General features: G+C 35.6%; 9 protein-coding genes across 9 annotated transcripts; 5 read left to right on the top strand and 4 right to left on the bottom strand.

The window, feature by feature from the left end:
* Positions 1 to 960: 960 nt before the first annotated feature.
* Positions 961 to 2,128, bottom strand: EV154DRAFT_457812 (nucleophile aminohydrolase). The gene is made up of 6 exons (XM_051597424.1): positions 1,990 to 2,128; positions 1,695 to 1,879; positions 1,506 to 1,613; positions 1,184 to 1,453; positions 1,082 to 1,124; positions 961 to 1,016 (listed from the first exon to the last, which is right to left on the bottom strand). The coding sequence occupies exons 1-6, from the start codon at positions 1,990 to 1,992 to the stop codon at positions 1,011 to 1,013; spliced, it is 615 nt and encodes a 204-aa protein (XP_051461716.1). The 5' UTR covers positions 1,993 to 2,128; the 3' UTR covers positions 961 to 1,010.
* Positions 2,129 to 4,382: 2,254 nt separating this feature from the next.
* EV154DRAFT_495562 (thioredoxin-like protein) lies at positions 4,383 to 5,593 on the top strand. Its single transcript, XM_051600048.1, has 3 exons — positions 4,383 to 4,921; positions 4,983 to 5,200; positions 5,262 to 5,593. Exons 1-3 carry the CDS (start codon positions 4,838 to 4,840, stop codon positions 5,560 to 5,562), a joined length of 603 nt encoding a protein of 200 aa, XP_051461715.1. The 5' UTR covers positions 4,383 to 4,837; the 3' UTR covers positions 5,563 to 5,593.
* On the bottom strand, positions 5,581 to 7,022 carry EV154DRAFT_457804 (peptidyl-prolyl cis-trans isomerase D; the record flags this gene model as incomplete). The annotated part of the gene is made up of 6 exons (XM_051597423.1): positions 6,983 to 7,022; positions 6,872 to 6,926; positions 6,757 to 6,808; positions 6,621 to 6,691; positions 6,473 to 6,551; positions 5,581 to 6,401 (listed from the first exon to the last, which is right to left on the bottom strand). Exons 1-6 carry the CDS (start codon positions 6,997 to 6,999, stop codon positions 5,581 to 5,583), a joined length of 1,095 nt encoding a protein of 364 aa, XP_051461714.1. The 5' UTR covers positions 7,000 to 7,022.
* A 475-nt stretch (positions 7,023 to 7,497) lies between these two features.
* Positions 7,498 to 8,920, top strand: EV154DRAFT_495558 (uncharacterized protein). The gene is made up of 2 exons (XM_051600047.1): positions 7,498 to 8,263; positions 8,328 to 8,920. Exons 1-2 carry the CDS (start codon positions 7,651 to 7,653, stop codon positions 8,909 to 8,911), a joined length of 1,197 nt encoding a protein of 398 aa, XP_051461713.1. The 5' UTR covers positions 7,498 to 7,650; the 3' UTR covers positions 8,912 to 8,920.
* A 3,175-nt stretch (positions 8,921 to 12,095) lies between these two features.
* EV154DRAFT_413356 (thioesterase-like superfamily-domain-containing protein) lies at positions 12,096 to 13,252 on the top strand (the record flags this gene model as incomplete). Its single annotated transcript, XM_051595562.1, has 4 exons — positions 12,096 to 12,206; positions 12,260 to 12,290; positions 12,430 to 13,144; positions 13,201 to 13,252. The coding sequence occupies 4 exons, from the start codon at positions 12,096 to 12,098 to the stop codon at positions 13,250 to 13,252; spliced, it is 909 nt and encodes a 302-aa protein (XP_051461712.1).
* Positions 13,253 to 14,108: 856 nt separating this feature from the next.
* On the bottom strand, positions 14,109 to 14,616 carry EV154DRAFT_477431 (uncharacterized protein; the record flags this gene model as incomplete). The annotated part of the gene is made up of 2 exons (XM_051598102.1): positions 14,109 to 14,400; positions 14,588 to 14,616. 2 exons carry the CDS (start codon positions 14,614 to 14,616, stop codon positions 14,109 to 14,111), a joined length of 321 nt encoding a protein of 106 aa, XP_051461711.1.
* Positions 14,617 to 15,459: 843 nt separating this feature from the next.
* On the top strand, positions 15,460 to 19,304 carry EV154DRAFT_19570 (uncharacterized protein). Its single transcript, XM_051594309.1, has 4 exons — positions 15,460 to 16,645; positions 16,713 to 17,161; positions 17,236 to 19,096; positions 19,155 to 19,304. Exons 1-4 carry the CDS (start codon positions 15,540 to 15,542, stop codon positions 19,237 to 19,239), a joined length of 3,501 nt encoding a protein of 1,166 aa, XP_051461710.1. The 5' UTR covers positions 15,460 to 15,539; the 3' UTR covers positions 19,240 to 19,304.
* Positions 19,305 to 22,075: 2,771 nt separating this feature from the next.
* EV154DRAFT_559399 (uncharacterized protein) lies at positions 22,076 to 23,832 on the top strand (the record flags this gene model as incomplete). Its single annotated transcript, XM_051605548.1, has 6 exons — positions 22,076 to 22,091; positions 22,150 to 22,265; positions 22,327 to 22,469; positions 22,546 to 22,646; positions 22,717 to 23,000; positions 23,065 to 23,832. The coding sequence occupies 6 exons, from the start codon at positions 22,076 to 22,078 to the stop codon at positions 23,830 to 23,832; spliced, it is 1,428 nt and encodes a 475-aa protein (XP_051461709.1).
* A 96-nt stretch (positions 23,833 to 23,928) lies between these two features.
* On the bottom strand, positions 23,929 to 25,417 carry EV154DRAFT_477428 (C2 domain-containing protein; the record flags this gene model as incomplete). Its single annotated transcript, XM_051598101.1, has 6 exons — positions 23,929 to 24,714; positions 24,777 to 24,847; positions 24,908 to 25,040; positions 25,116 to 25,220; positions 25,284 to 25,304; positions 25,367 to 25,417. The coding sequence occupies 6 exons, from the start codon at positions 25,415 to 25,417 to the stop codon at positions 23,929 to 23,931; spliced, it is 1,167 nt and encodes a 388-aa protein (XP_051461708.1).
* Positions 25,418 to 25,915: the final 498 nt, after the last annotated feature.

Genomic DNA, 25,915 nt, shown 5'->3' with positions numbered 1-25,915 from the left:
GGAAGGAGTAGCTAAAATTTCTAAAGGTTCAACTCCGAAATATCATTGAGATCATCGCCGATAACATTGTCTAAATCGTTCACGCTTTTCAAAGCTCTTCGGATTTGAAAGGCAATGAGAGCGCCATAATATCATTATCAGAAGTGTAATAGGTTTTTTAGTTGGATAACGCTACTAAGACAATAATCAGTACAAATAGAAAATAAAAAAGTTGGGTTGAACATAACAACTCTCATTATGTGTCATCATGCTTTTCATTACGTAAAGAAGTCTGACGCATTTTTTCCCTCTTGCAAATCGTGAGTTGATCATTCGCATATTAGACAATTGTCCATCTTGAATACAAGAAAATACTGATTTCTCCTGGTTCCGGAGCTCTTGGTTAAAACACCACAAACCAAGGATGTACTTGTGAATATAGTCAAACGACTAGAAAGTATAGCATATTTCTTTTGTAAAATTTACATGCAGAGGCCAACAAGTTGCGAAAATGTTTTAAAGAATACATTACATCGTATCTAACTTTTTGAGCTCTGTCCTGGTTCCTGAATTCTACCATCAACATAGTTGTTTAACTTAACTACAATATGATTTATAGTAATCAGATATTGACGATGACAGTGTTTTCTTCCCACTTTGATATCATGGCCAAATTACGAGATTATTTAACAAATCGAAAATAGAAATATCTGATGGGATTTCGGGTATTGTTAATGATCACTGTTAAGATCAAGGCGAACAGACCATTGATCAGAGATATATAAACATGCTTGGTATATTACTTAGACTGAGCAAATGTATGATCTGCATCTACACAATTGATATGACATGCTTCCACCAAATCCAAAACCTCCCTTATATATCTCACATCCATTCATCAATTGACTATAAACTATTTCATAAACAAAATAAAGATCTGCTTTTTTTCTTAAAAAAAAAAAGTAAGAAGCGAAGTTTGTTCGGTTTATACATGCGAATTTTATTTTTTTTTGTCAGTATTTTTTGAACGTTTAATCCTGTAAATAAAAAAGAAGTTAGTCTACATACACCATGGAAGATGGATCTTTCGAATTTATTTTACCTGACGAGATTTGAGAGTACGCGTAATAATTTCGTTTGGTGTACTAAATAAAGACGGATTTAAGGATGACTCCAAGAACATATAAAAAGATACTCAACTTACATGACATGAACAACAGCACCCCAACCAGATAAAGCATCTCTGTCTTGTGCATTCAACAATGCTTGGGAGATAGTCTCGAAAAGATCCTCAGGTTCAAGATTGGGTTCCCAAAGAGATTCACACATACCGTACAAATTTGGTCCTGCAGTACCGCTTACAACGAAATCTTTAGCAAAATTGATACATCCAATTAAATCCATAGCACAAATAAAAGGCTTGCCGTCTTTTCCTAAACCTGCAACAACTGGCTCAACGAAATAAGGTCCAAATCTACAAAAGAGTGAGTGAATACGTGTTGTCTCTTATGAATTCGCTTCTTTACCTCTTTTCATATAAAGTTGAAGAAATCATGTGGGCAAGTGTTTTAGGTTCCATTTCTCTTTCTTCGCGCATCTTGTACATGTTTGTCTTGAAACGGAAACGATCTGATCTAGATGGTAGGTAAAAAAAGAGAAGGAATAACGATTGGGTTTAATACATAATATCGTTCGTGGGTTCTTTACACACTCACAATGTCAATACATCAGAAGCTAAACCGGGTAAACCGATGAAGGTTTTTTCAGAAGCTTTGAAAATCTTTTGGAATTCGGTTGAAACGGTCATGAATTGAGCACCTAAACGTTTGTCGGCTGCAATAGCAACACAATCTTTACCGACCATAGCTACTACGGAGCCACCGTTATATTGCATAATCGACTAATTTTTTTTAGAAAAAAAAAGGACAACGAGTTAAATTCTGGCCAGTCCTCTTTCTTTTTTTCATTATGCTCATTTGAGCTCTTTATATGACAGGCATAAAGACTTACCATGATGAGTGTATATTTATTTGGTAATGGAAGATATATATATATAAAAAAAAAAAGAGAGAGAACACAACTTTTGCTTGACGCGTAACTGCCATCGAATTTTTTATTTAAGGTGAATGATGACGTGTATAAATCAAGCGATTTACTTTATATACCCGAATTTTTGAGCGGTTTTTAAAAGTAGAGGACCGCTTTGCTTTTGATTTTTAGACAGAGCGTTTATTATTAACTTTTTTTTTGTTATCTTTGTATAGTAAAATTAGAATTGGAAGGAATGTTTGTAGAATTTATACGAGAGAGAAACCAGTGATTGAAGCCGTTAATTCTTCGAGCTCAGTTTCGGTCAAAGTATATTACTGGCGCTTAAGTTTATGGATGTTGGAAAGCAGAGTGTCAAAATCTATTGAAGAATTGCTTGGAGCGGTGAGAGGAGCTTGTTCAGTTGGAGTAAGAAGAGCTGAGCTATCAGGCGAGCTTTGGGGAATGGTTGAGAAAGTGAGATCGAAAGAAACTATTCAATTTAAGGTTGGTAAAGAAATGAAGCCGTAAAGAATTCAATAGTATTTATCTTTACCTTCAAATACAGACAACCAAGACATATCACACTTCAACAAATACATGTGTTTGCATGGGATATTGTCAAGGCGGAAGTCAGGGCAGCTGCAAGTGATCATTTGTAGATTGTCCACCACAACATCATAACTTACACAAGAAGTTGAGAAAGAAGAAATATCATAACCACTTCTACCAGCAGAATCATTTCTCGCAGTTTCGATGCCATACAGTGTTCGTTACTATATTTCAAGAGTATTTACTTTGGCTTAAGATATCGGGTTCTTTTTTTTTTAATATAGAATATCTCTTAATAAATCCATAAAAATATGACACTTCAAAAATAAAAAAAACAAGAGGGGAACAGGCTACAGATTTTTGATGGGCAAAGTAACCATGGAGCTTCTAAACCGGTTTTTGAAGCTGATGACTACATTTATTCTCGCGTTAGAACAAACGCCATCTAATTTTTAGGTCTTTTGGATGAGCCTTTGGTCCCCAAATAAACTTGAGTGTCCAATAAAAACTTTACATATGCCACTTACTCCCGGTCAATCTCTCACTTAATTTGTAAGAGTTTTCGATTCTCAGACAGCTTCTTTATTTCAAGCCGAAAATCACCCACTTAATCTGTAAGATATTTCGATTTTCAGTCAAAATTCACAGTCTCATGTTTACGTTATCCTACAATTATATGATACCATTAGTAAGAACCTGGAAGCTTAAGACAGAGAGTTTTTTTCTTCTACAAACAAAAACTAAATATAACTTAAAACCTAAAACCTGAATTGATCCTGATAGTGATATATTTACAAACACCTCCTTTAGAGCCATGTAAAACATACACATCAAATCAAAATCATAAACCTGGTTCCCACCATCACAAGGTAGAAAAACTATTTATCTCAACTTGTCGTCGAAACCCCTTATTATACAAAATGACGTCTCTAACAACATTTGATTTGATATATTATTATTTTTCAACTTATAAAAAAGCCTCTTGAGATTTTTTCTTTCTTTCTTTATTCCTTTGTTCACCAAAAGAAAGGGGAAAAGAAGACGGAAGTATTGTAAAAATAAGCAAGTATAAATGATACTTAATCTATTTTATTTAATTTTGTAGACAAAATACGTATCAAAATGTGGTTGTTTACTTTTGAGCTGATCGTGCTGACCTTTGGTTATCTTTTCCTTTTGTACTGCCCAATTTTTTCCTCATGAAAGGTTTTTTTTAATGGAGGCAAAAGGTTTTTACTGATGCCGGGGTTGGTACCAATACAAGATTTATCTATCGGAGGAAGAAGGCAGTCTAGAATTTGGTTTCCGTTACAAACAGTGTCTTACACTGCCACAGGTATGATAATTTTTATATATTTTCTATGCAAAAAGTCAGTCTTACAATTTATTTTATCATTTTAAAGCATTACTTCATGATGTATAGCCTATTGGAGCTGTTCCCCCAGTGTCCAGTGGGTGTTATCTGATTAATTGGTAAGTGATATAACTTTTTTCTCTATCACATCTGTTTATGTTCATACTAACGCGAAATTTGTATTACAGCTAGCTCAAGACGATGCAAATTACAAGGAAACTTAGAAATGTTTCTATAGCCGCGGTTTCAACACTGTTCGGTCTTTTGTATCTCTACCAAGTAAGGTCATTCCGCATGTAAAAGCCAAAGGAAAACTCTGACGTCATTCTTTTTTTATTCGGGTATATAAGGAGATGCAAATCAAGCGATTGAAACGGCGCAATGGTTGTCGTATCAAGTATATAGTTACACAATATTATTTATATATAATTAGATGAACCACAGATCTTAATAAAACATCTTTATCTTATCTTACTAAAATATATTATCGTGACTCCCTTAATACATGGTGCGCGTGCGTGCGTGTTCCAAACATGCATCACTATTCCTGCGTTTGTCAAGCAAATCTTGAAAGTGTCATCAAGGCCATTCATCCAAAAGTTTATGTTTATCATCCCGGGATAAATTGGACGGTGGCCATTGCACACTATGAGTCGCAAAGAAAATGTTGTCTGTATGAAATACAGGCACAGCACAGCGACTACTCTATATCACTCAATGCACATATAAGGCACAGCTTTTCCTGAAAGCTTGTACACTGCTTGGAACAGAGGATGCAAAGGCGTCAAGAAACAAAGTTCAGATTTCTTATAAAATTGATAAATGACGTAATTTCGTACATACATGTAAAAGCGCGAAATATATTTTTGGGGCGTTTTTCTCTCTTTTTCTTATCTATTCTTCTCACAAATATCCAAAAGAAAAATGGCCTTAGCACCTCAATTTGTCGGACACCGTATGGGATCTGTCTTTGCTCCTCATACACTCGAGGTCTATTTAGACTATGTCGTGAGTAAATCATAATTTTCATATAAGAATAAGGTTTGCTTACAAGAGATACCCAACATAGTGTCCTTTCTCAGCCAAAATCTACAAGAAAATCCGTCAAGAAGTTTGGCCCTACATTCAAGACACCTACCCAGACAAATTTCAACTTATCTTTCGTCAGCAAGTTCAACCTTGGCACGCTTCTTCAACTGTAGTCCATGAGGCTGCCATTGCTGTTGAAAAAATTGACGACAAGAAATTTTTTGAGTTTTCGGACGTCTTGTTCGAAAACCAACGCGAGTAAGGGTGATACGATATAACACAAAAGGTTATTATATTAATGCTTTTTTTGATATATTAGATACTTTGACGAGGCTTTGGAAAACAAGACACGTAGGGAAGTAGCCCAAGAATTATCTAAATTAGCTGAAAAGGTCGGTGTTTCATCTGACAAGGTACTTGAGCTTTTGGTCAATGGCACAGGTGAAGCCAAAAACGCTGGCAACAAGGTTACCAATGATTTGAAATTATTTATTCGTATTGGTCGCCAAAATGGTATTCATGTTAGTCCTACTGTCTTATTGGATGGACTCAAAGATGATAGTATTTCATCCGGTTGGGAACTTGATCAATGGAAAGAGTATTTAAAGAGTAAATTGTAAAATAAATGATTTATTTCTTTAAGCAAACAACTTGGAGTAGGCTTCCTTTTGCTTTTGCTTTTTGGCAGCTAACTTTGCCTTTGTACTGGCAAGTTCCTTTTTAATACCAGCATCCTCAGGATCATTTTCATGAGCCTTTTCGAAATCTTCAATAGCTCCCTCCAAGTCTTTGCTATTGACCTTGGCCATACCACGGCGGTAATAAGCCTTGGTAATATCAGCCTTCTTCAAGTATTTAGCATCGTATTCTAAAACCATGGTGGTGACCTTGATACAATCTGAGTTTTCACCTAATTTGATACCACACATAGCTCTGTTAAGGAAACAAGGGATCTTCACAGAGGCGAATTTAACACGAAGCTCCTCAGGATCCTCTTCATCAAATGCAGGCTTATCGTTCAAATAACGAATTGCCTTGAGATACTTTCTAGAGGCCTTTTCATAGTCCCCCTTTTTAAAGTAACTGTTACCAATATCCTTAAGCTTGCTAGCAATTTCGACAATGTCAGTGGGTTCCTTAGGACCCTCATAATCATCAGGGAATTCTTCAAAATCATCACCATCATCACTCACGGGGATACCATCATCCTCACCTTCAGCTAATTCACCACAGTTGGTGATAACAGCATCCTTAAGAGGCTTGTCGTTGTTGGTTTCCAAAAATTCAAGAGTACGGCACACAGCCTTGCCCTTCAAGACTTTACCAAAGACAACATGCTTACCGTCCAAATGAGGTGTAGGTACTGTAGTGATGAAGAACTGAGAGCCGTTGGTGCCAGGTCCAGCATTGGCCATTGATAACAAGAAGGGCTTTTCGTGCTTTAAAACAAAGTTTTCATCTATTATTATACATGTCACATTTGTTACTATCCAACGTCCTTCATAGTTGTAAACTTTTTTTATGCTTTACCTTCAAACTTTTCACCATAAATGGATTCTCCACCAGTACCGTTACCAGCTGTGAAATCACCACCTTGAAGCATGAAGTTCTACACATTCGAATATTAAAAAATGGGCACGGCAAAATAAAAAAAAAGGGCATAGACTTTGTGTTTTACCTTGATAATACGATGAAAGATACTTCCCTTGTAGGACAAAGGCTTTCCACTAGCACCGATACCCTTTTCACCTATGACACTTTATGAATATGCAAAGTAGATTTGGCAAATATCAGTATTAAATATGTAAACATACCAGTACAGAGAGCACGGAAATTCTCAGCAGTCTTGGGAACAACGTCTTTGAACTATTGTTGAAATTAGTCCTTCTATTTTTCGTGTTTTATTCACATAAAAGGGCGATACTTTACAAGTTCGAAAACGATACGTCCTTCGGGCTTACCGCCGATGGAAACATCAAAGAAACTATGGCCATACTATTAGATAGGGAAAAAGCTTACGGTCTTCAAGTATGAACTTACACGCGAGGATTACCCATTGTAAAAAATAAAATGAATTGATTAGAAAGACATGGAAAAAATTAGAGAGTCGTTCCTTCTCTTTAAAGGCCCAGGATGGAATCCAAAGTCACATATCAAGCGCTGACTTGAAAAATAAAATTTGCCTCCGCCGCAAGAATGGTCCAAAAGGTGATTGTTGTGTTGTAAAAAAGACCTATTTTTTTCTTGCAGCACTGAGATTTAGTAGCACATCTTGTATTCAATATACTGGAGAGACATGAATTAGAAAGCTTCAACATAATGAGCATATATTGACAGCAGTTCCTGCACTGTAAAGTTTGACGTAAGATCTTTGCCCTAAAATTATTTATTCTGACACTTGACTCAAATGATATGTAACTGAATTTTCAGGATCAAATGAGTACTTACGTCAATGATCAAGACAATTAAATATTACAGCCTTTCTTTTTTTTTTTTTTTTTTTTGAAAAGTCCGATATAAAAATCGAAACTGAGTTTTGCATGATTTCTATCAATTGCACAGTTGCACGTCATGTCAAAAAAAAAGGGCTAATACATTTAAAGAACAACAGCCGCAAAGAAATCAAGGAAGGTGAAAAATAAATAAACGCGTTTTTATATAGCTTCATAAACCTCGGAGCTAAAAAAGCTTTTTCTACACTCTCCAAAATGAAACTGAAGTTTAAAACGCCACTCAACCAGCAAAACTATGGTGTCCTGACCCGGAAGCCTTGCAACACAGACCCAGGGAACGAAGTCAAAAACAAAAGCTTACCGTTGCAACCTAATGCTGATGAACCACCCGCCATTGACAATAATTTACCGCTCATGAGTAATAGTTTATCAGCCATTGACAATAGTTTACCGCTCGAGAACAATAGTTTACCGCTCATGAACAGTTGCTTGCCACCCATTGACAGCACCTTATTGTCCAATGACAATATACTATCGCCTCTCAAAAATGTAGTACCACCCAGCATTAATAATAGCCAGCCCAAGGACAGCAGGTTACCCATGAACGATAGAGTTCCGCCGACTGACGTAAATTTACCAATCATGACGACCTTCTTGGTAGATTTGCCCTTGAATGTTAACAAGATCGATGTTGGAGGCCGAACTCATATAATATTGCCTAGATTTACAACACAGTCAACAGTCGAAGAAAGAAAAACTCTTTGCAAAATGAATAAAACTGTTCGCAAAGAAATAGCGCAGAAATTAAGTGACAGGTGTGTTAGAGACGAAAACGAGACAGTAGAGCCACCCGACGTGTCCAATACCGGTAATGCAGTTAAGTAAAATATATGGGTGGATGATGATAACTGACACTTTTCTTATTTTAGCAGATTCTGCGTCGTTAAACGTATTTAATCCGCATAGATGCCCTGATATCACAGACCCATATAACTATTGTTGTGTATGTGATCGAACCTACCGAAATAACAGGACATACAGAACGCATTTACAAAAGTTTCATGGAATGAATTTGCCACCTTTAACATCCTATACAAAAGTTCAGCCCGATCCCGATGACCCAAATTTCCATTGTAAATCATGTCAGCGCAACTACCGGGGAAGGAAAAACTATAGGGATCATCTGCAGCGTATTCATTTCTTGAGATTACGAGACTGTCGAATGCCCGAGGTTCACCGTGACATCGAAATTGACGTTAACGATCCAAAGAATATCTTTTGCATCTACTGCAAGACAAAATACAGTGATGTAGATCATTACCGAAGGCACATGAAAAAGATCCATAAAAATGGAAGAACAGAGCCTGTAAAAGGAAAAGCTAAAGTCAATCCACTTATTGTACCCGATGTCTATGATCCCAATTTCTATTGCAAGTCGTGTAAAATAACCTTAAGAAGAAGAGCTGCTTATAGATACCACTTGTTTATTATGCATAACATCCAAACTTTACAATAAATAAAAGTGTTTATTCATCATGTAACTATAATCTTCACCATTGTATTACTTCACTATTTCTCCTGCTTAGATCAAATGAACTGTTTACCCATAACAGGTATAATTTGATTTAGAAATCAGTTACGTATGAAACATAGCTTATTGTGACATAAATACAAGGAGCAAAGTGACTCACATCCAGCACTCTCTAGGTCATTATCGTTTATCCATTAAATGACAGAGCTATTGATTTATTACTAGATAAATTTATGAGAAAGGCAAAGCCGCCTTTGGTATTAAAGGTCAAACTATTCCATCACTTTTTCGTTTACCAATCAACCGTGATGATATTCGAAGTTTGTCAGCCAATGTAGCCAACTCCATAACTATCCGTCGATCTGGCTGATCTGCAGGTTATAATTCTAGATGAATAAAGCAAGATAAGCTGAAGTCAAAAGTGTGGATTGATCAGAGACTTAAAGAAGTCTTTCGTAATGACAAACCTTTTTGTGAAAAACGTGTGCTTTTACCTGGTGATTTCTGGCAGCTACCGCCTGTTCATGCTTTTGCAATATGTTTTGGCTTTTCCAATGATCCGATCAGGCATATCAAGTTGACCTAGCTATGGTACTTATTTAAAGTCCACAGCTAGATTGAAATCATGAGACAAAGAGATGGTGTCAAATTTGCAGTCGATTCAAACACTATGGCTCGAGGTACTATAACCAAGGAAAACGTTAAATTATTTCATTAAAACAACATTTGAAGCTCTACCACCTGAGGCTGTGAGGGGAATTAATTTGATCCGGCTGTATTGTTGTGATGGAGCTTATATACAGATATAACTCTATCATCAATTCTTTCTTTCTTCTTTGATAATCTTTCTATAAATTATTATTGCATTACTCTTTAAATTAAATACATGCTATTACACTCTATTTACTACGCATTGATTACTCATCAATATAATAGAAAACAATAGTCATTCATTTACTCCAGATAATACAATCCAATGATATGATCGCTCGTCAATAACAAGACTCTCGAAGGTACCATGAGATGCTCGATCTTTAATTGACAATCCTCCTATTGTATATTTGACAGGTTTCACTCTAATGATTAATATTTAGCCAGCCCTGAATATGTATATAAAGAGCCCGATTTATTGCATAATAAAGACGTTAGTTTATTTTTGAAGTTTGATAATTTTACTTCGTCAAATTTCTTATTTTTATTCTTAATTCGTTGTTTTATCTCTCGAATTTCTCATGTATACTACCAATAAACTGGTCAACCAATGTTGTTGTAGATAAGTAGAAGGGAAAGGGCAAGTACTGTTACGACTAAGTCGTCTCTAATTTTTATTTAAAAAGAGATAGAGATAGTTCTACAAAACTATCAAGGGGTATTTACATACAATTTGAAAGGTATCCATGAGGAGGGTATTGACAGTGTCCAGCACCAGTGATTCCATAACAAGCAAAACCTTGACAGTCCCCACTTTTTAGTACAGGGGATAGAAAAGCTCATACATTCTGGACAATTAATGTTTTTTTTTATATTATTCTTTAATGAAATCAGTTTAAGCCGCTTGGTGCCACGGTCTGATGTATCTTGCCATTAACGTTTTGGCTAAGATTTACTTGGTTTCTGGTCTCACAAATTCTACGGAAGTCTCTTTTGATGTTCCTTAGTTCAAATAAGAGTGAGAAAAATTTAGTGAAAAATGAATATTATGAACATCATTTTTGCCTTTCCTTATGAAGTTATCTGAAACCGGGACCTTGCCGCTTTTATATTTGGCTGCTAAAATTATAGAGTAATATCATTTCAAACATTGCATCATCTAACTTGAAGTTTTGATTTTGATATCGACATGAGATGAATAATTGTTTATTTTTTGGCCGCAATCTTAGAAAAATGTTTCGTATGTACTCACATTACGATTTCTTGATAAAAACATTTGTCGGTACTGTGACCCAAATAGTTAAATGCCAGCTGTAATATAATTAGACACCACTACATATTGAATGCATGTAGTATATCAAAGTTCAAATAAAACTTAAGGAGTGAATGGGTCCAGCAACTAGGTCAATGTTCATAATAATGACGTTTAAATTTAGATGATCTCCAAATGGACTTATGTATAATCCAGGCTGTGAGTGCATTTATAAATTAGAACCAACAGACATTATGCACTTTAAAACGTCATTTCTTTACGTTTATAATGGCCCTAAAAAATCTATTCCGCTCTACTGCAAAATAGCTAGTACATAATAACATGCATTTATGATATTGCAAGTTATCCATTCCATCAATGTTAAAAAGAAAAATTGTAATTGACTGTGTTCTCATATTACGGAAATTATGGAAATGAGGAATAGCTTTTATGCTTTGATGTTATTCTTGCAGAATATGATCGAACAGTCTAAGTTAAACATGTTATACAAGAATAATTAGGGACCGTCATGAAAAAAAAGTTACTTGACATAACCAAAGTATGTATCAAATAATTTTTAATAGTGGGAAGGTACTTTTCTTTTCTAGCTTATGCCACCTATTATATAAAAATACAAAATTCATAATAGTCATTCATTTTTAAAAAAAATACTGAACGGAATGCGCATCGATTGATAATTACAGGATACATATATGTTTGTTTTAAAAAAACAGACTTAAAATAAAGTTCGGAACAGACAATTAAAGCGGAAATGCCTTATGATAAAATTACAATGTTGGCTGTCAATTTTGTCTCTTTTTTTTCGTTTAATTAATGCTGTATGCCTCGCTATTGTTTACCTTGCCGGTAAAATTAACACTTGTTACGGTAGCTACAAACAAAAAAATACTGAAAATCGATGCCTTACCTAAATTGGATCTTGCATGATAAACTTAAGATGCTTTTCATCGCGCATGACAACAAACAAATGATCAAATATCAATCAGTTACAAACAGGCTAATATGAACATTGATTTTTACATTGAATTATAAAAGGCTAAAATATATTGTATGTAAATTGTTATTATGTGTATCAGTACTGAATCCATCGATTTTATTAGGCTGGTATATTATTTCAAGTAAAAATAGGTTTAGAAAACACAACATCGTGATGTTAGGAATGAGTCCCGTCAAATAAATAAAAGAACATTTTTAAAAAGGCTCTTTTTTGTTTTTTAACGTAATTTTTTCATTTCTTCTGATATTATGACTGATATTACTGGTATTCCTGCTTATCAGTTTGACCGGGTAACAAATACGTCGTATCTGGGGAAAACAAGCAGAAACTCGTTTATATTTACAGCCGTTGCTGATTCTGTAAGTGTAATTTAAATTTATCAATACTGTGTAACTCATCTTCTAACTTTCAGGAATGGACAGTTGGTGAAACTGCCCATGTAAGTTTATCTCGTTTTTTTTTTTTTTTTTTTTTTTTTTTTTTTTTTTTTTCAGAAGACTAATAATTTATAATTTATCTATTAGGGTGGTATTATCAAAGTGCCCAAATATTTGCAATGCAGTGGTTAATCATTTTATTTAGGCTATGTTATGTCTCTAATTACTGATACCGTTCTTCAGCACTTTTCAGATAGATATCAGTCAGATCCCATTGCACTCAACTGCTTTTTTCTTGCCAAAACCATTACGAGCAATCTTATTATAGAAATTGAAGAGCTTAAAATAAGTAAAAAAGGCATATGTTATGCTAGAGCAATTCTCAAACAAACCAAAGATTTAAAGCGTTTGGAAAGTACGGAGTCTTATAACCCATTTGAATGGATTGACAAGGTACATAGTATATTTACTATGAAAAATATGGATTCTGAAAAAGGTGTTACTTATATTTACAAAAACCCTTTGCAACACCCTTTGGATACCCTTGAACCATATACCTACCCTTATATGGCAGATTTTGTGGACTGTTTATTTGATACAAGCAGCTTTGCAAAGGATGAAAAGGATGTCGGTAAACCGGAACAAACACAAGTCATGACCTTTAAAGACGGAAGACCTACTGACTTTAAAAGTATCCCTTATTGGTGTGATATGATTATTTCTTCTGCTGCCCTGATCGGTCCTGCTATGACGGGTGGTCCTGTTTGGTGTGCTACCATTCAAATGGAGGTCCAGTTCAAAAGAAAACCAACGGGTCAAAAAATTACTGCCCATTTAATAACCAAACACATTATCAACGGACGGTTCGAAATTGACGGTGAAATTTGGAATGAGCAAGGTGAAATTTTGGCAATCACAAGGTAAATTTTTACAGAGAGTTATTTTAATTTAATACATGCTAATCCGTATAAGTAAGACATCAAAGTATGATCGTACCGTGGAGTCGTAATATCGAAGCAAAGATATAATTTGTTAGTTTATGCAGCTTTTCATCCACTGAAATAAAAATTTAGGCGCGAGAGACATGTCTGGGGGGACTGCTTCGCTAGTAAAAAAACAATATAATTGATACAGTGAAATTACCGGCTTTTATATAAAAAACTCCTGGTGTTTTACACTTTTACTAAATGTCGATTCCTCTAAAATAATTTTAAATGGCCAAGCGAAAAGTTGGAAAAACCTACAAAGCCTCGAAGTTTCTTTTCCGCAAAACGATTTGACAGAAAAAAACCCACATTAAACAGAATTGTCAACAGTTTAAACGACGCAATCATAAGTACAAATCCAGTTGCCTAAGTGCTCTTAATTTTTCGAGAAATATGGAATAGTTCGTAGTTGAAAAAAAATTTAAGAATGTCACTGTCACATTTGGTCTAAGAACCAGTCGATGAATTGATTGAAGATTTAGTCAAGAATCTAGTTGAGGCTTCATATAAAGATTCAACCGGGGGAAGATGGCTGACAACAGTGTACTGATCGAGTATCTTGAGATCTTTCAAAGTTTAATAAACGAACGATATTCTTCTGAATAAAACAATGGTATTTTTTGGATAGGGCTGGTGTCGTTTTTTCTTTTCTGAAGAAAAAATATAATTATTTATGTAGACCACGAGTATTTCTTTGGATTACCCGCAAAGGTTTGGGAGGATTGATGTTTTAGAAACAATTGTATTAAGAAGCTTGGAACAAAAGGCTACAATAAAAAGCCTCACGCTCGAAGAATTGTGGATATGTTCAGGTGTTGCAGGAAAAGGTTTTTTATACCTTGTGTATGCTAAATCGCCCCCCCCCCTTCTTTTATTTGAAATGCTAGTTGTTTTAGCTTTATAAATCAATGCAATATAGATGCTGTGACTCGAAATGTGATGCTTCATATAATGCACATGATCCAGAAATCATTGGACAGCTCCCTCTTGAATTTAAGTTGAGTTTATGTTGTTCTTCTTTACTGAGGAAGAGTGTCAAAAGTATTTGCAGACCTTCTGAAACTTGGTCCAGAGAGAGTTCAAAAGATACTTCGCGAGCTTCACGTACTTCATCATGATACAATTGAACCTGAATATCTGCTTTCTGAATACAAGAAGAGAAACGAAAATTTTCAGTATTAGAAACACTCCTACCAGAAATTTAGATAGCCAAAAGATGATTATGGATATGAAATGACAATTGCGCTTTATTCGGATCACGTAAAAGGTGGTGAAGCGTTTTTTGGAAGTGTTGTATTCGAGTCATTAAATGAAGGTGTCTAGCCAGTAGCTTTGATTGATGAAATGATTCGCATAATATATAGTTGTTATATTTACCCTTGGCTGCCTAATGATGCCAATGACATATAGTCCTCATCTACCCGGGTTGCTCTTTTACAGTGAAACCCTAAATTACTGACCGTATTTTAGCAGTTTCCTATGGGCTTGATAATAGTTATATGCGGTTATCAACTATATCGAGATATGAATTTGTTTTTTGTATCTAATCCATATGCGATTTACCACACATACGTTTTCCCGTATTTTTATACATGTGTATATCTGGTAATTTGTACAAAGGCATCGTAATAATATAAAAAATATAACATTTTACGATTGGCTATGATACTGATACTGATGGAAAGATTCATTCGTATGAACCAATAAAATGAATAATGGAGACTGGTTTTTTTTAATGAAAAAACCCTAAGTTGCCAATGTATTGTTTCTCTTTCGTGCTCTTCTCGTTAATGAAGCGTAAACATTCACCATCCGACAATAGCACAGGAGAACGTAAGTAGATACTAGCTCCTAGTAAAGCAATAGATGACTGACCTAAAACAATTAAAGCATCCTCCGTAACAAAGCGGTTGGACAAGAGAAAGGGTAGAGAAGGTACATAAAATTTTCATTTACCTATAATTTTCTGTTTTTCATAATGCGTCTATGATTAGGGCAACTAGATGAGCAGCTGCTTCGTTTTTCTTGCCAAGATGTTGACATAAACATTACTTCTCCTACCATACCTATTGATAACAGTTTTCGTGATATAATTCTTAATGCAATGAACAACTATACGCATAGTTTTAATGAAAGTATTAAGAGCACTGTCAAGTTTCTGAAGAAACATAAAATACATGTAGTTCGTAAAAAAATGGACGAAAATATCAACATAATGATGGTTACTTCACCCATACAATACTTGGTTGGGGTTCTTAATGGAAAATTGGAGAATAAGTTTGTGTTGCATTCAGATAGGCATCCAAATCTCACTGTTATTCCAAAAGACATGCTATTGCTTTACGCTTTTAGTCAAGTCTATGGGTATACAATCTACTGCTTTTCAAGTAGGTCCAAACCAGCAATAATTCATCCCAACAACAAGCACCGTCAAGACCGCTCTTTACCGTACTTAGGTGTATTAAAATCAATTAATTCGTATACTGGTACTATTGAATGGTTTGGATTGGAACTCAAAAACAGACCCAAAGACATGTCAGATGATACCACCCCCACCAATGAAATTCCCAAGAATATCGTAGCTAAAAAACGAGCCTCAGACGACAAAAAACCTAGAGCAAAGAGACAAAGCGTCTCCTCTGTTATAGATGATGAAATAATTAGGCTGCTTGTTGAAGAAACGAACACATTATATCAAAAGAAATGGTCCAAGTTCAAAATTGACAAGCACAAAACCTTATCTGAAAATATACAAAGATTTTCATCAACTTTATCAACCAAACAGTTTCCAACAGGCTCTGCTGGTATTGTAAAAACAAAGGTTGAGCAGTTGATCAGGCAAAATCACTTCCCGACCGTTAAGCTCGAAGATATACCAACGTCAGCATTGTGGGTGCAACAAAAAATTAATCGACTCAAACAAAATGGCAAAATCAGCATCGATAAATGTATCAGTGACTTTATAATGGGTTTAAACTCAGAATCATCAATACAAGATAGTGCGCCTGAGGATACAGATACGGTAATCGATGAGAATGACGACCAAGATTTAGAAGATATTGATTACAGAACAGTCAGTAGAAGCCTAAAACGAGTAATTAATAAAGACTTGGACTATGGTATCTTTTTGAAAAAGCTCGAAGATCTGCAAGAGATCTGTGATAAATGCTGTTCGGGCCTTTCGAAAGCAACGGAAATTTTGGTTGACGGTATTACATCAGGTGATATCTTTCCTTCTAGAGAGCGCACCTTTTTTGATTTTCAATTCATTGATTTGCCCTCACTCAAAATTGAAACTGGCGAAGAGAAAATCGCGATTATAGATGACAGTGATGAAACATTTTTAAAACAAAGTGATATATTTACGTTTAAAGGCTTTTGGAAATTGCTTTCCAGTTCAGTAGGTAGAAAAAAACCACACGAGTATAAACACCCGTAAGTAGATATGCTTAATTATTATATTGAGAGCAGTGATTCCTAACTTATTTTACTCGTCATATAGGGTGATTGACTACGTATCAAGAAAAATATCAAGCGAAAACTATTGTGACTTTACAACCACACCAACTTTAGTTTCTGCGTGTAAACAGTTCTTTACCAATTTTTCAAACATGTGGACCTATCAAAGATTTGTTTCTGATTTGAGAGTCACACTTACCCTTATTTTACGCTTGCATCTTTGTCCGAAGAAATCCCATCGTCTGAACCATCCACATGCATCAAAGAAGCAGAAACAAAATTCACAAAAATCCCTCAAAACAGTTAAAAAGCGACACCAAAAAAGGGTCATGATAGATTTGTTTGACGCGATTGCAAAATATAACGCAGGAAAGCTGAACAAAATACATGTTGTGGAGAAACTTATCGACGGTGTTTTCAATTCTTGTGAGAGGGGCCGTTCAGATTTGGAACCACCTGTAAATAAAGATGATAATTCCAACGAATTTGAAGGTAATAATTAATGGGACACAGTCATACGTATTGTTTTTAAAAATCTTCGTTTTTATAATTTTTACACAAAGAAGACGCCGAAGATTTTAATGAGAATGACGAAGATTTAGTAATAATTGATAATGTTACTGAGTTAGATACCAATGATAACGATGTCAAAGACCTGTCAGCCAAAGAGATTAAAGCTTTGTGTGCAGTATGCACAATGTTGATTACGTCCCCTTCCATCGAAGAAAATGTAGACGCAGCCTATATCAAAAAGCAACTTTATTACGATAAGCAAGAATCTATACCCGCCCATGCATTAGACACTTCTGCTAGAATAGTCAACGAGTTACGACTAATAAGTTGTAAAAAAGATGAGAAAAACGCTTTCAGATTTTTTCAGATGCGCAAAATCAGAAACTCACTGGTCAAGTTTGTTGGTCCGACGGGTACAAGATTTAAGGAGAATCGAATGTTTCCAAAGAAGGTCGAAGAAAAGCAAAAGATGTCTATCAATGTTGATGCCAGGACCTTATATCTTTTATTTGCTAAAGAGTACAACATTTTTAAGCTCGATGGTGTAAATATGTTTACGAGTTCGGCAACAATCAAGTCCATAGAGGACAAGAGGGCGGTTTTTTCAAACTTTTTCAATTTAAACATGATTGAAAGAATTATCCAGGAACAAAAACTAACCCCAATGTATTCATTTAAGTTTTGTCATAAGTACAGCCTAAACTTTCTTGGGTATAAAAACTTGCAAAAGGAAGAAGTGCCGCACGTTATTTCTACAAGTAGTTTCACCTCCATGGACAGTAATACAGAAAATAGGAAACTGAAGGTCGAACGTCTTCACAAAGAAATTAAAGAAGAAAAAGCATTGCAAGTCCGTCTGAGTAAAAACGTTCGTGAAATAGAAAATACTAGAATGGATCTTGGCCAGACCTTTAGAAAAAACCAAAAGCTACGTACAATGACTTGTGATTCAAACCTCTATCGAAACTTGAAGACCATCCGCAAGGAATGTAACGCAGTATACAGTCAACTTCTTTCTCTGAATAAATCAATCAAGACCAAGAGCTCAGAAATGTATTACTTAAACAAAGGGATACATAATCAGAATGAACCAACCCCAACAGCTGGTATATGTCTTTCTGAAAAATCACAAAATAGCATCATATCAGGCCAAGCAATTATTCAAGGCTTAGATCCAGGTGTTGTAACAACTGCTTCAATCAGTGCAACCAAATCTTCTTCTATGTTTCAAAGTATTAATAGGTATAGCGCACTGGAAAGTCTGGAAAATTGTGACCACGATGTCGAAAATGAAGTGACCTTTGAACTGACGGCAAAGCGAGTAAATAGCGCTATACTAGACACCAAGCACATGATACAGAGACAAAGAAAAATTAAAAACAAAAAGGAGCTTACACCGTCGTATCTAAACCAGCGTCAAGTCACTAGGAGTATTCGTCTGAAAAGATATTACCAGCATCTGCATTCCTCATATAGGCAGAAACTGTTCCGACTTTTAGGTAACTCTGGTAAAAACCGTAGCGTCATATCATTTCTGGGAAACTGGTCTGGTGTTTCGACTTACATAAAGGGTCATACTAGAAGAAGCTTAGACCCTTTTATAACACAACTAAAAAGTGTAGAATTGGACAGTTTTGCGGTGGTTGATGAGTACAAGTCAACAGTGACATGCAGCTCATGTTTTTCTTGCACAAGTAAGCAACTTGTCAGGAGAAACGGCAAAATCAAAAGGCTCAAAGGGGCAGTAGTTTGCAACAACTCGAAGTGCCCAAGAAGAATCTCTTCAAAATCAACAACCATTAACCGTGATCAAAACGGTGCAAAAAACATTGGGTTAATTGGTTTTTCTTCCATAGTCTCGATCGATGCTCAGCCGCTTCCGCCATTTAGGCGTACCTTTTATAATACACATAAGTATGGCGACGGCAAACACATATAATTGTACAGATACTAACATCATTTCGTTTAAAAGGTATGACTTATCAAATAAATACCAACAAGCCAGTCTGGCTACGTCGGTTGGTCCGGTTGATCCGGTGACTCAATTTTCCGAGTGATTGTCCCCCCAGACATGTCTCTCGCGCCAAAATTTATGGATCGTGATAATTTTGGGTTTTGCTCTGTCTCGCTTTATCAATAAATGTTTTTTGTTTTTCCACTCATTTATGAATTGAATGACTTCAGCAATCGTCTTTACTTTTTTTTTTCTTTTGTGGCAACATTGTGGAATCTGTACAATTTCAAGAAACTCTATTTTTTTTTTTTTTTTTTTTTTTTTTTTTTTTCATTGCAAACAATTTAGTCTCGGTTAATGCTTTCGGGATCAAAGATGATCTTACTAGAATAAACACGAAGTCAATGTACAGCTATGCTCGGCAGCTTTCTAGAGCGGGGAGTTATGCTCAAATACCACGGGACATAAATTACGTTTCTGGTAAGCGCGATTACATTTTGGGACCTTAAAGCAAGCTTTTAGCTTCAGGTAACACTTCAAATTAATCAAGGACGAAGATTCGGCAATGGCACACTAACATTTGCTTCGAAAAAACTCCTGCTACTAGTGGCGAGTACACTGTATGTACGCCACTGGGTTTTTATTTCCTATGAGGTGACACTGTGCAAGCCAGTTAATTGTCATCGGTCGGAAAAAGCCAATTATCGAAGGAGAATTTGCCATCTACTGGTTACAAGCTGCAAAATGTATCGTTACTTATAAAAAAAAGATGATTTAAGAATAAAAAGTATTTTTTATGGGATTATGCCGAAAAAAAAATGTGGGGGCGTTTGGGGTGCTACGATCCATGACTACAAAAAATCGTGTATTCAATCGATTGCTCAATGGATGTCAATTGCTTTATAGTCAGCATGGAAATGTCAAGGGTTTATACACACAGTATCACGGCTAAACAATAGTCAGTTTTATAGACCATACTTCAACTTTTAGATTGGAAACTTTTTGGCCCCTTTTTTTTCGGATGAACTACATGATTTGGTATTCCATCATGCTGAATATAATTGCCTTTTGCCCAATTCTTAACGCCTATTACCTCCACGATCAAAAAATACTCGGCAATTGAAACTAAATATATAAATCCGGCACTTCCATCCTTGTCATTATAACTTAGCCAAATTGCTGTATTTCACAAGAATGACTGTCCTTATTTCTATATGATATTAAACGGCATTGTACATATATTGGGGGAAAAACTGGAAAACCTAATTAAATCATGGATTGGGGCTCGTTAAAGGCGGTGCCCCTCCAAATACTCTCGCAACTGAAAGAGAATAAAACATGATGAGACTTATATAAATAAATAAATAGCGGTAATAAAAGATATATTTCCGACAAACTCAACAATTGAAAAGAAAATTGTTGATGAATCGCCTACATGGAACAAGCAATATTTTAAGGTCTTTCTAAAAAAAGAATATGTGCTGCAGTAATTGATTGGAGGTGTTTCATGTAACACAAATGTCGTCCGTGCAAAAGCTCGCAAATCTATTTTCATCAAAGATCAATTCAGTTTAAAAACTTGAACCTTTTAATTATCTAACAAGTCTGGGGATTCAGAGCCTCTCTCACATTGGATACCAATACTTTCCTTTCCTTTTTTTAGCACGGGTGATATACTATTGCTATCCTGATGATATTAAGTATTTTAGCTATATTGGTGCTTAATCCGTAAGGTGTGTAACAGAAAGTATCTCTTATGAAGTATGTCTAGACTAACACTGTACTGTTGCAAGTAATTCCACATTGCTCTTATCAACATATATACATGTCGAAAATCTCGCTCGCTTTCACTTTTGGCTTTCCCGTAATTCCCTTCAGTGTAATGTCTGACTGGTAGTCAATTTGGTGTAATACTTTAATTTTTTGCATTCAATCGAAAACCGTTAGAACCCCATTTATAGCTAAAGCCTAAAAAAAAACGGTTTTAGTTCAGGGTCTATAGAAAAATTAGTTTATTGTTATAATAAATCTACGCAAAGTGCATTGATCTTATAACAAAAATATACCAAACGTAATTTGTAAATATATGAAAAATTAATTTTCATGGGAACGCAGCGTTATTTTGTCCTACAATACACAATCCAAAAAATCGATTGGATAATGTTAGAGTTTGAGGGTTACTGGTCAGTCAGATTATGTGCAATTGCCATAAACAAACAAAAGAAGTTACATGTAACAAATGATAATCACCCGAGTTTTTCTTTATTGTCAGTGGGAATAAAAAGGATCTATAAACACTTGTGTACCTTAACAAAGTTCTGAGTTTAACATTGTAAACTTGAACTCAGCAATCTTGCGTAACTTTGATCTTAAAAGAGCCATGCAGAGCTACCCAGCTAGAAGCAGTTACACTTCAAAAATTATTCACAAACATCCAAATTAAGCAAAATACCAGCAACTTTTATAACGCTCCAGTTAAACACTGGTAAAACGATTCAGATTTTCTGTTGGAAGGACCAGGAAAAAAAAAATTACTGTCTCCGCATTTTCGGTAAAAGCACTTTATTAAAAAATAAGAAACTTCTTTCTTTTTGTTCTTGTGTATTTTTTTTTTCTTTTTAGTTCGAAATTTATACCCAAATAAACTTTAGCAGTAATGACTCATTTGAGGTACGATGAAATACTTTAAAGCAAATAAACAATGTAAACTAATGTACCTCATAGTGATTTTTCGTATATCCGTATGTCGTCGAACAAATATCATACAAAGACAAATTCTAATTTCCTTAATAGAAAGATGTGCTATCGAAGTATATATTGGTCTTTTCCTTTTTTATAGAATATACTCCAATGACAGGATGAAATGTCTTCAACCAAAGAGAGTTTTTAAGGGCGAATTAAGAAGTGTCATTACAGTGCTATATATAATGATGCTAATAATGCAAATGGCGTGGGGTAATAACGTGTAACAACGCTGCAACAATCACAGTACTTTAACCGATTAATATAATAGATATGATATCTACATGGATCAAATACGAAGAGAAATTTTACGTTATCCCATCGACAGGGCATATCATCAATAAACCTTTCGCAGCTTGGACTTCACAACATCAACAAATCGCTCAGGTACAATCATTCAATTTATTTGAGCAACCATTGTATTCAACTTTTATTATTATCATTGCAGGCTATGGATTATGTCGAATGTGTCAACTTATCGATGCAAGTCAGTGTATTCTTTTTGCTTCAATGTTTCTGGAATTATCTTTCAAACTCTGTTGCTAAGAAATCCTTCATGAGTTCTCGCGAATTCAAGTTTTATATTTTCTGGTATTGTGTCTCTTTTTTTTTTTTCTTTTGCGCACAGACATTTTAACAGTAATTTATTTTTTTAAATTTGTAACAGGGCCCTTGGCAGTGTAGCCATTTTTCCTGTCTTACAATGGTATTTCCGAGAGGATCCTGGATTGAGAGAAACTGTACCCCAATTAGCATTTGCTGTTGAAAGTATGTACACTCTTATGAAACTGGCTATTTGTTTTTTTAATTTATCTATTAACCCACATGCTTTTTACAGTGATTATCACCTCTGCTTTAGGCATCCGTTCTGATTTAAGATTCAAGCGAATTTTAAAATTATCCGGCAACTTGAAAAACAGTGGTGTCGTTATTGAGAAGCTTACATATTTCAAAGACATGAACATTTACCTTACATTTGTTTTGTTCATGTACGGTGTATGCTTATCTATCCTTTGTGTTGATGGCCTAACTGTAGCCAAGACAATTAATTCCAACAAGTTTGCAGCTGATTTGTTAATTGCAAACTGTAACACTGCCGCTATTTTAATGTGGCTTGTCGGTGTAAGTGTGATTTTAAGAGGATTATCATATGCAAGCAATTAACCTTAAAAAATCGTCCATCTAGTTTTCAATTTTCCATCCTCGTCGTTCCAACGATGACGAAACTACAAGCGCTAATTCAAACGGGATGAGTCGCACTGCAGTTACAATGTCTCGTGGAAACATGGATATTGAATCGAGTCATTCTAACAAGTTTAAACATGGTTCGTCATTTACAGAGGGTAATAAAGTAAATGATCAGCGACTAAGCCAACGTATCACAAATTTCATAGAAAACAAGAATGCTGCAGCAGCAACAGCAGCTCGGTTTAATGATAAATACAATCCCTCCAGCGAAGAGCTTCAAAACAGTAGATCTGGTAGTTTCTTACGCCCTATGGGACCTGTGGAGGTAGACTATCCCACCGGAACATCCGGTACATCGAGAACATTCACTCCCACGCATCAATTTTCTCCAAGTTCTCCAACCGCAGAAAAGACCAATTTCTCACGCAGTATTGCAGTTGATGATCCTTATACCAATTCACCCATCAACTTCACCATGATGGATCCCAAGAGTGTCTCGGGTAAACGATACAATCAACCAGCAAGTGTTGCTGGTAGAGAGTCTTACGAAAGATCGGTGTCGCCCATGTCTGGAACAAGCGGTGCTCGAACACAAGATTATCCCATGCAAACAATGAGTGGTGCCATTAGCAATCCCAATGATTTTAGGTTCGATCCTTTATTAGAAGAAAATACCTATGATTATTTAGCTACTCCCACAAGAGCTAGAACAAACGATCATCCACAAGAATGGTTGGGCCAAACACCTAACAGTGGAAGAATTTAAATTTTCTCTTTTTTATTATTGTTATTACATTTTCCCTATAGCTCTCACTTTCTCTGTTTTTTAATATATAATCATAATAAATAATTTCTCTAATCATTAATAAGGTGGATAAGGGGCTCCATTGTAACCACCGTTGGGAGGGAAGCCTTGTTGATACTGTGGACGAGGAGGATAATTCTGGTTAGGGGGATAGCCAGAATGCTGAGGAGTTCCATATTGAGGTTGAGGTGGTCCAGTATTGAAGCTACCTTGATGAGCAGCAAAAGGTGTACCTAAAGGATCGGCATGAGGATTATATCCGCCTGCGAATTGTTGAGGCTCAGGGAACCCTCCGCCACCACTATGTTGTGGGTATGGACTAGCACCATAATTGCTAGGAAAGCTGTTTCTATTAGGATTAGGGTTGGTTTGAGGATAGCCACCACCGCCACCATAGTTGTTAGGACGAGGATTGTAGGAAGAGGATAAAAGGGAAGCGGAGTTATTGCTGCCATAACTTCCTGGACCGGGTGGTGAAGTAGGTCTGCTAGTAGAATCTGGTGTTCCATATCTGATAGGGATACCCTCATTAGTAGGACGGGGATGCTCTTTATTCCACATGACACGGTTGGGATCATACGAGTTTGAAGGTGGAGGAGCAGTGGGAGGGTAAGGGAAAGAATTGGGGGCACCATATTGCGGTTGAGTTGGGCGATACATTGGTGTAGAATGTGATTCACTAGGCGTAGGTGCAATTGGAGTTCCAGCGTAGGAAGGTTGAGGAGGATATTGAGGGGAGGTAGGATAAGGTCTTTGTTGTTGCGGTGTTTGTTGAGGTGCATAACCAGTTGGTTTAGGATGTTTACCACCGTATCTCGTAGGTTGGCGCTTTGGTGGAGGTTGCTATAGAAAAGAAAAGAAAAAATTTTATTAAGGTATTCGGGCGTAAATTGATATGCACTTACGGCTGCATAAAATGTCAACTCCAAGTAAATTTGGCCTGCTTCTCTGCCCTTATAATGCAACTGATACCAATCTAAAATAAAACCGTAAACAACACACTCTATTGAAAAAAAAAAAGATTTCCAAGATTTACCATCATCTTCTCCTTCTTCCAAAGCCTTTGTAATGTCCAATTCACACTCAGAAATCAATTCTTGTCTTTTCGCGTCTTCATCAAATAATTGAACGATCACAACTTTTTTCTTTTCAGGCACGGGCAAGTTGACCTGATTTTTTTTAGATCAATAAAATTAGACTTTTTTTTTTTCGCTCTCTCTCTCTTTATCGGGTTTAAACGGTACCTGATCATCCCAAGTTGGATGCTGTCCACCTCTAAGATCGGTTTTAGTCTTTTTGGTAACTTCGCCCAAGCGGAACACAACAAATGGGTCTTGTTTACCGACAAGCTGTTTCAGCAATGAGAAAATTGTTTAGAGATGAGAGAATAAATATAAACTTTGCTTCATTACCTCGCGTTCAGGAAGATGTCTCTAAAGAAAAGAAACCCGTTAACACTGTTCTCTTTAGTACAAGCACAATAAGTATGACTTACAGCTTTATAAGCGACAATAACTAATTCACCAATAATTCTCGGCTTCGACATTGTTTAAGAAGAAGAGAAAAAAAAAATATGAGAGAGAGAAAAAAGTTAAAAATAAATTAATTTTTGAGGCTGATAGGTGCAACGACCTGGGCTTCAAATATTATCGCTAAAATGATGTGCGTTTATTACGCTACTGTGCATTTTGGACATATAAACATAGACTAGCAAATATGCGCCGTTGGATATGGAAGGAATACAAGTTGAACGATGTTTTTTAAAGTGCCGTTTACGGTATGCGTGGCGATTTAAAAACAAACAATTTTTTCAGCTGTTGTCATTAAAACTACAGTTTTATTTCATACCACATGTAGAATATTATGGGAACTCCTTTATTGAATGATGTAATATACAAAAAAGAAAAAATTCCCAGCTATTACTTAATTAAAAAGAAAGCATATGGTCACATTATAATGAAAAAGAGTTAAACAACAAACACACGCTATTTCGATAGGTTACTCAAATAAAATAGACGCACACCTCCCTTCTCACTTTCTTATG

Source organism: Mucor mucedo (assembly GCF_025094135.1).
Source record: "Mucor mucedo strain NRRL 3635 chromosome Unknown EV154scaffold_11, whole genome shotgun sequence".
NCBI lineage: Eukaryota > Fungi > Mucoromycota > Mucoromycetes > Mucorales > Mucoraceae > Mucor > Mucor mucedo.
This window is presented reverse-complemented; position numbering and strand designations above follow the sequence as displayed.

Excerpts from the sequence above, each read along its gene's own strand:
- EV154DRAFT_457812 (XM_051597424.1), bottom strand. Across the intron at positions 1,614-1,694 it reads GCTTCTGATGTATTGACATT|ATCAGATCGTTTCCGTTTCA; the intron begins GTGAGTGTGTAA and ends CCTACCATCTAG. Across the intron at positions 1,125-1,183 it reads GGTGCTGTTGTTCATGTCAT|TACACCAAACGAAATTATTA; the intron begins GTAAGTTGAGTA and ends GTCTTTATTTAG.
- EV154DRAFT_495562 (XM_051600048.1), top strand. The coding sequence starts at position 4,838 with ATGGCCTTAGCACCTCAATTTGTCGGACACCGTATGGGATCTGTCTTT. Across the intron at positions 4,922-4,982 it reads AGGTCTATTTAGACTATGTC|TGTCCTTTCTCAGCCAAAAT; the intron begins GTGAGTAAATCA and ends TACCCAACATAG. Across the intron at positions 5,201-5,261 it reads TTGTTCGAAAACCAACGCGA|ATACTTTGACGAGGCTTTGG; the intron begins GTAAGGGTGATA and ends TTGATATATTAG.
- EV154DRAFT_495558 (XM_051600047.1), top strand. The coding sequence starts at position 7,651 with ATGAAACTGAAGTTTAAAACGCCACTCAACCAGCAAAACTATGGTGTC. Across the intron at positions 8,264-8,327 it reads ACCCGACGTGTCCAATACCG|ATTCTGCGTCGTTAAACGTA; the intron begins GTAATGCAGTTA and ends TTATTTTAGCAG.
- EV154DRAFT_19570 (XM_051594309.1), top strand. The coding sequence starts at position 15,540 with ATGCTATTGCTTTACGCTTTTAGTCAAGTCTATGGGTATACAATCTAC. Across the intron at positions 16,646-16,712 it reads CCACACGAGTATAAACACCC|GGTGATTGACTACGTATCAA; the intron begins GTAAGTAGATAT and ends CTCGTCATATAG. Across the intron at positions 17,162-17,235 it reads TAATTCCAACGAATTTGAAG|ACGCCGAAGATTTTAATGAG; the intron begins GTAATAATTAAT and ends TACACAAAGAAG.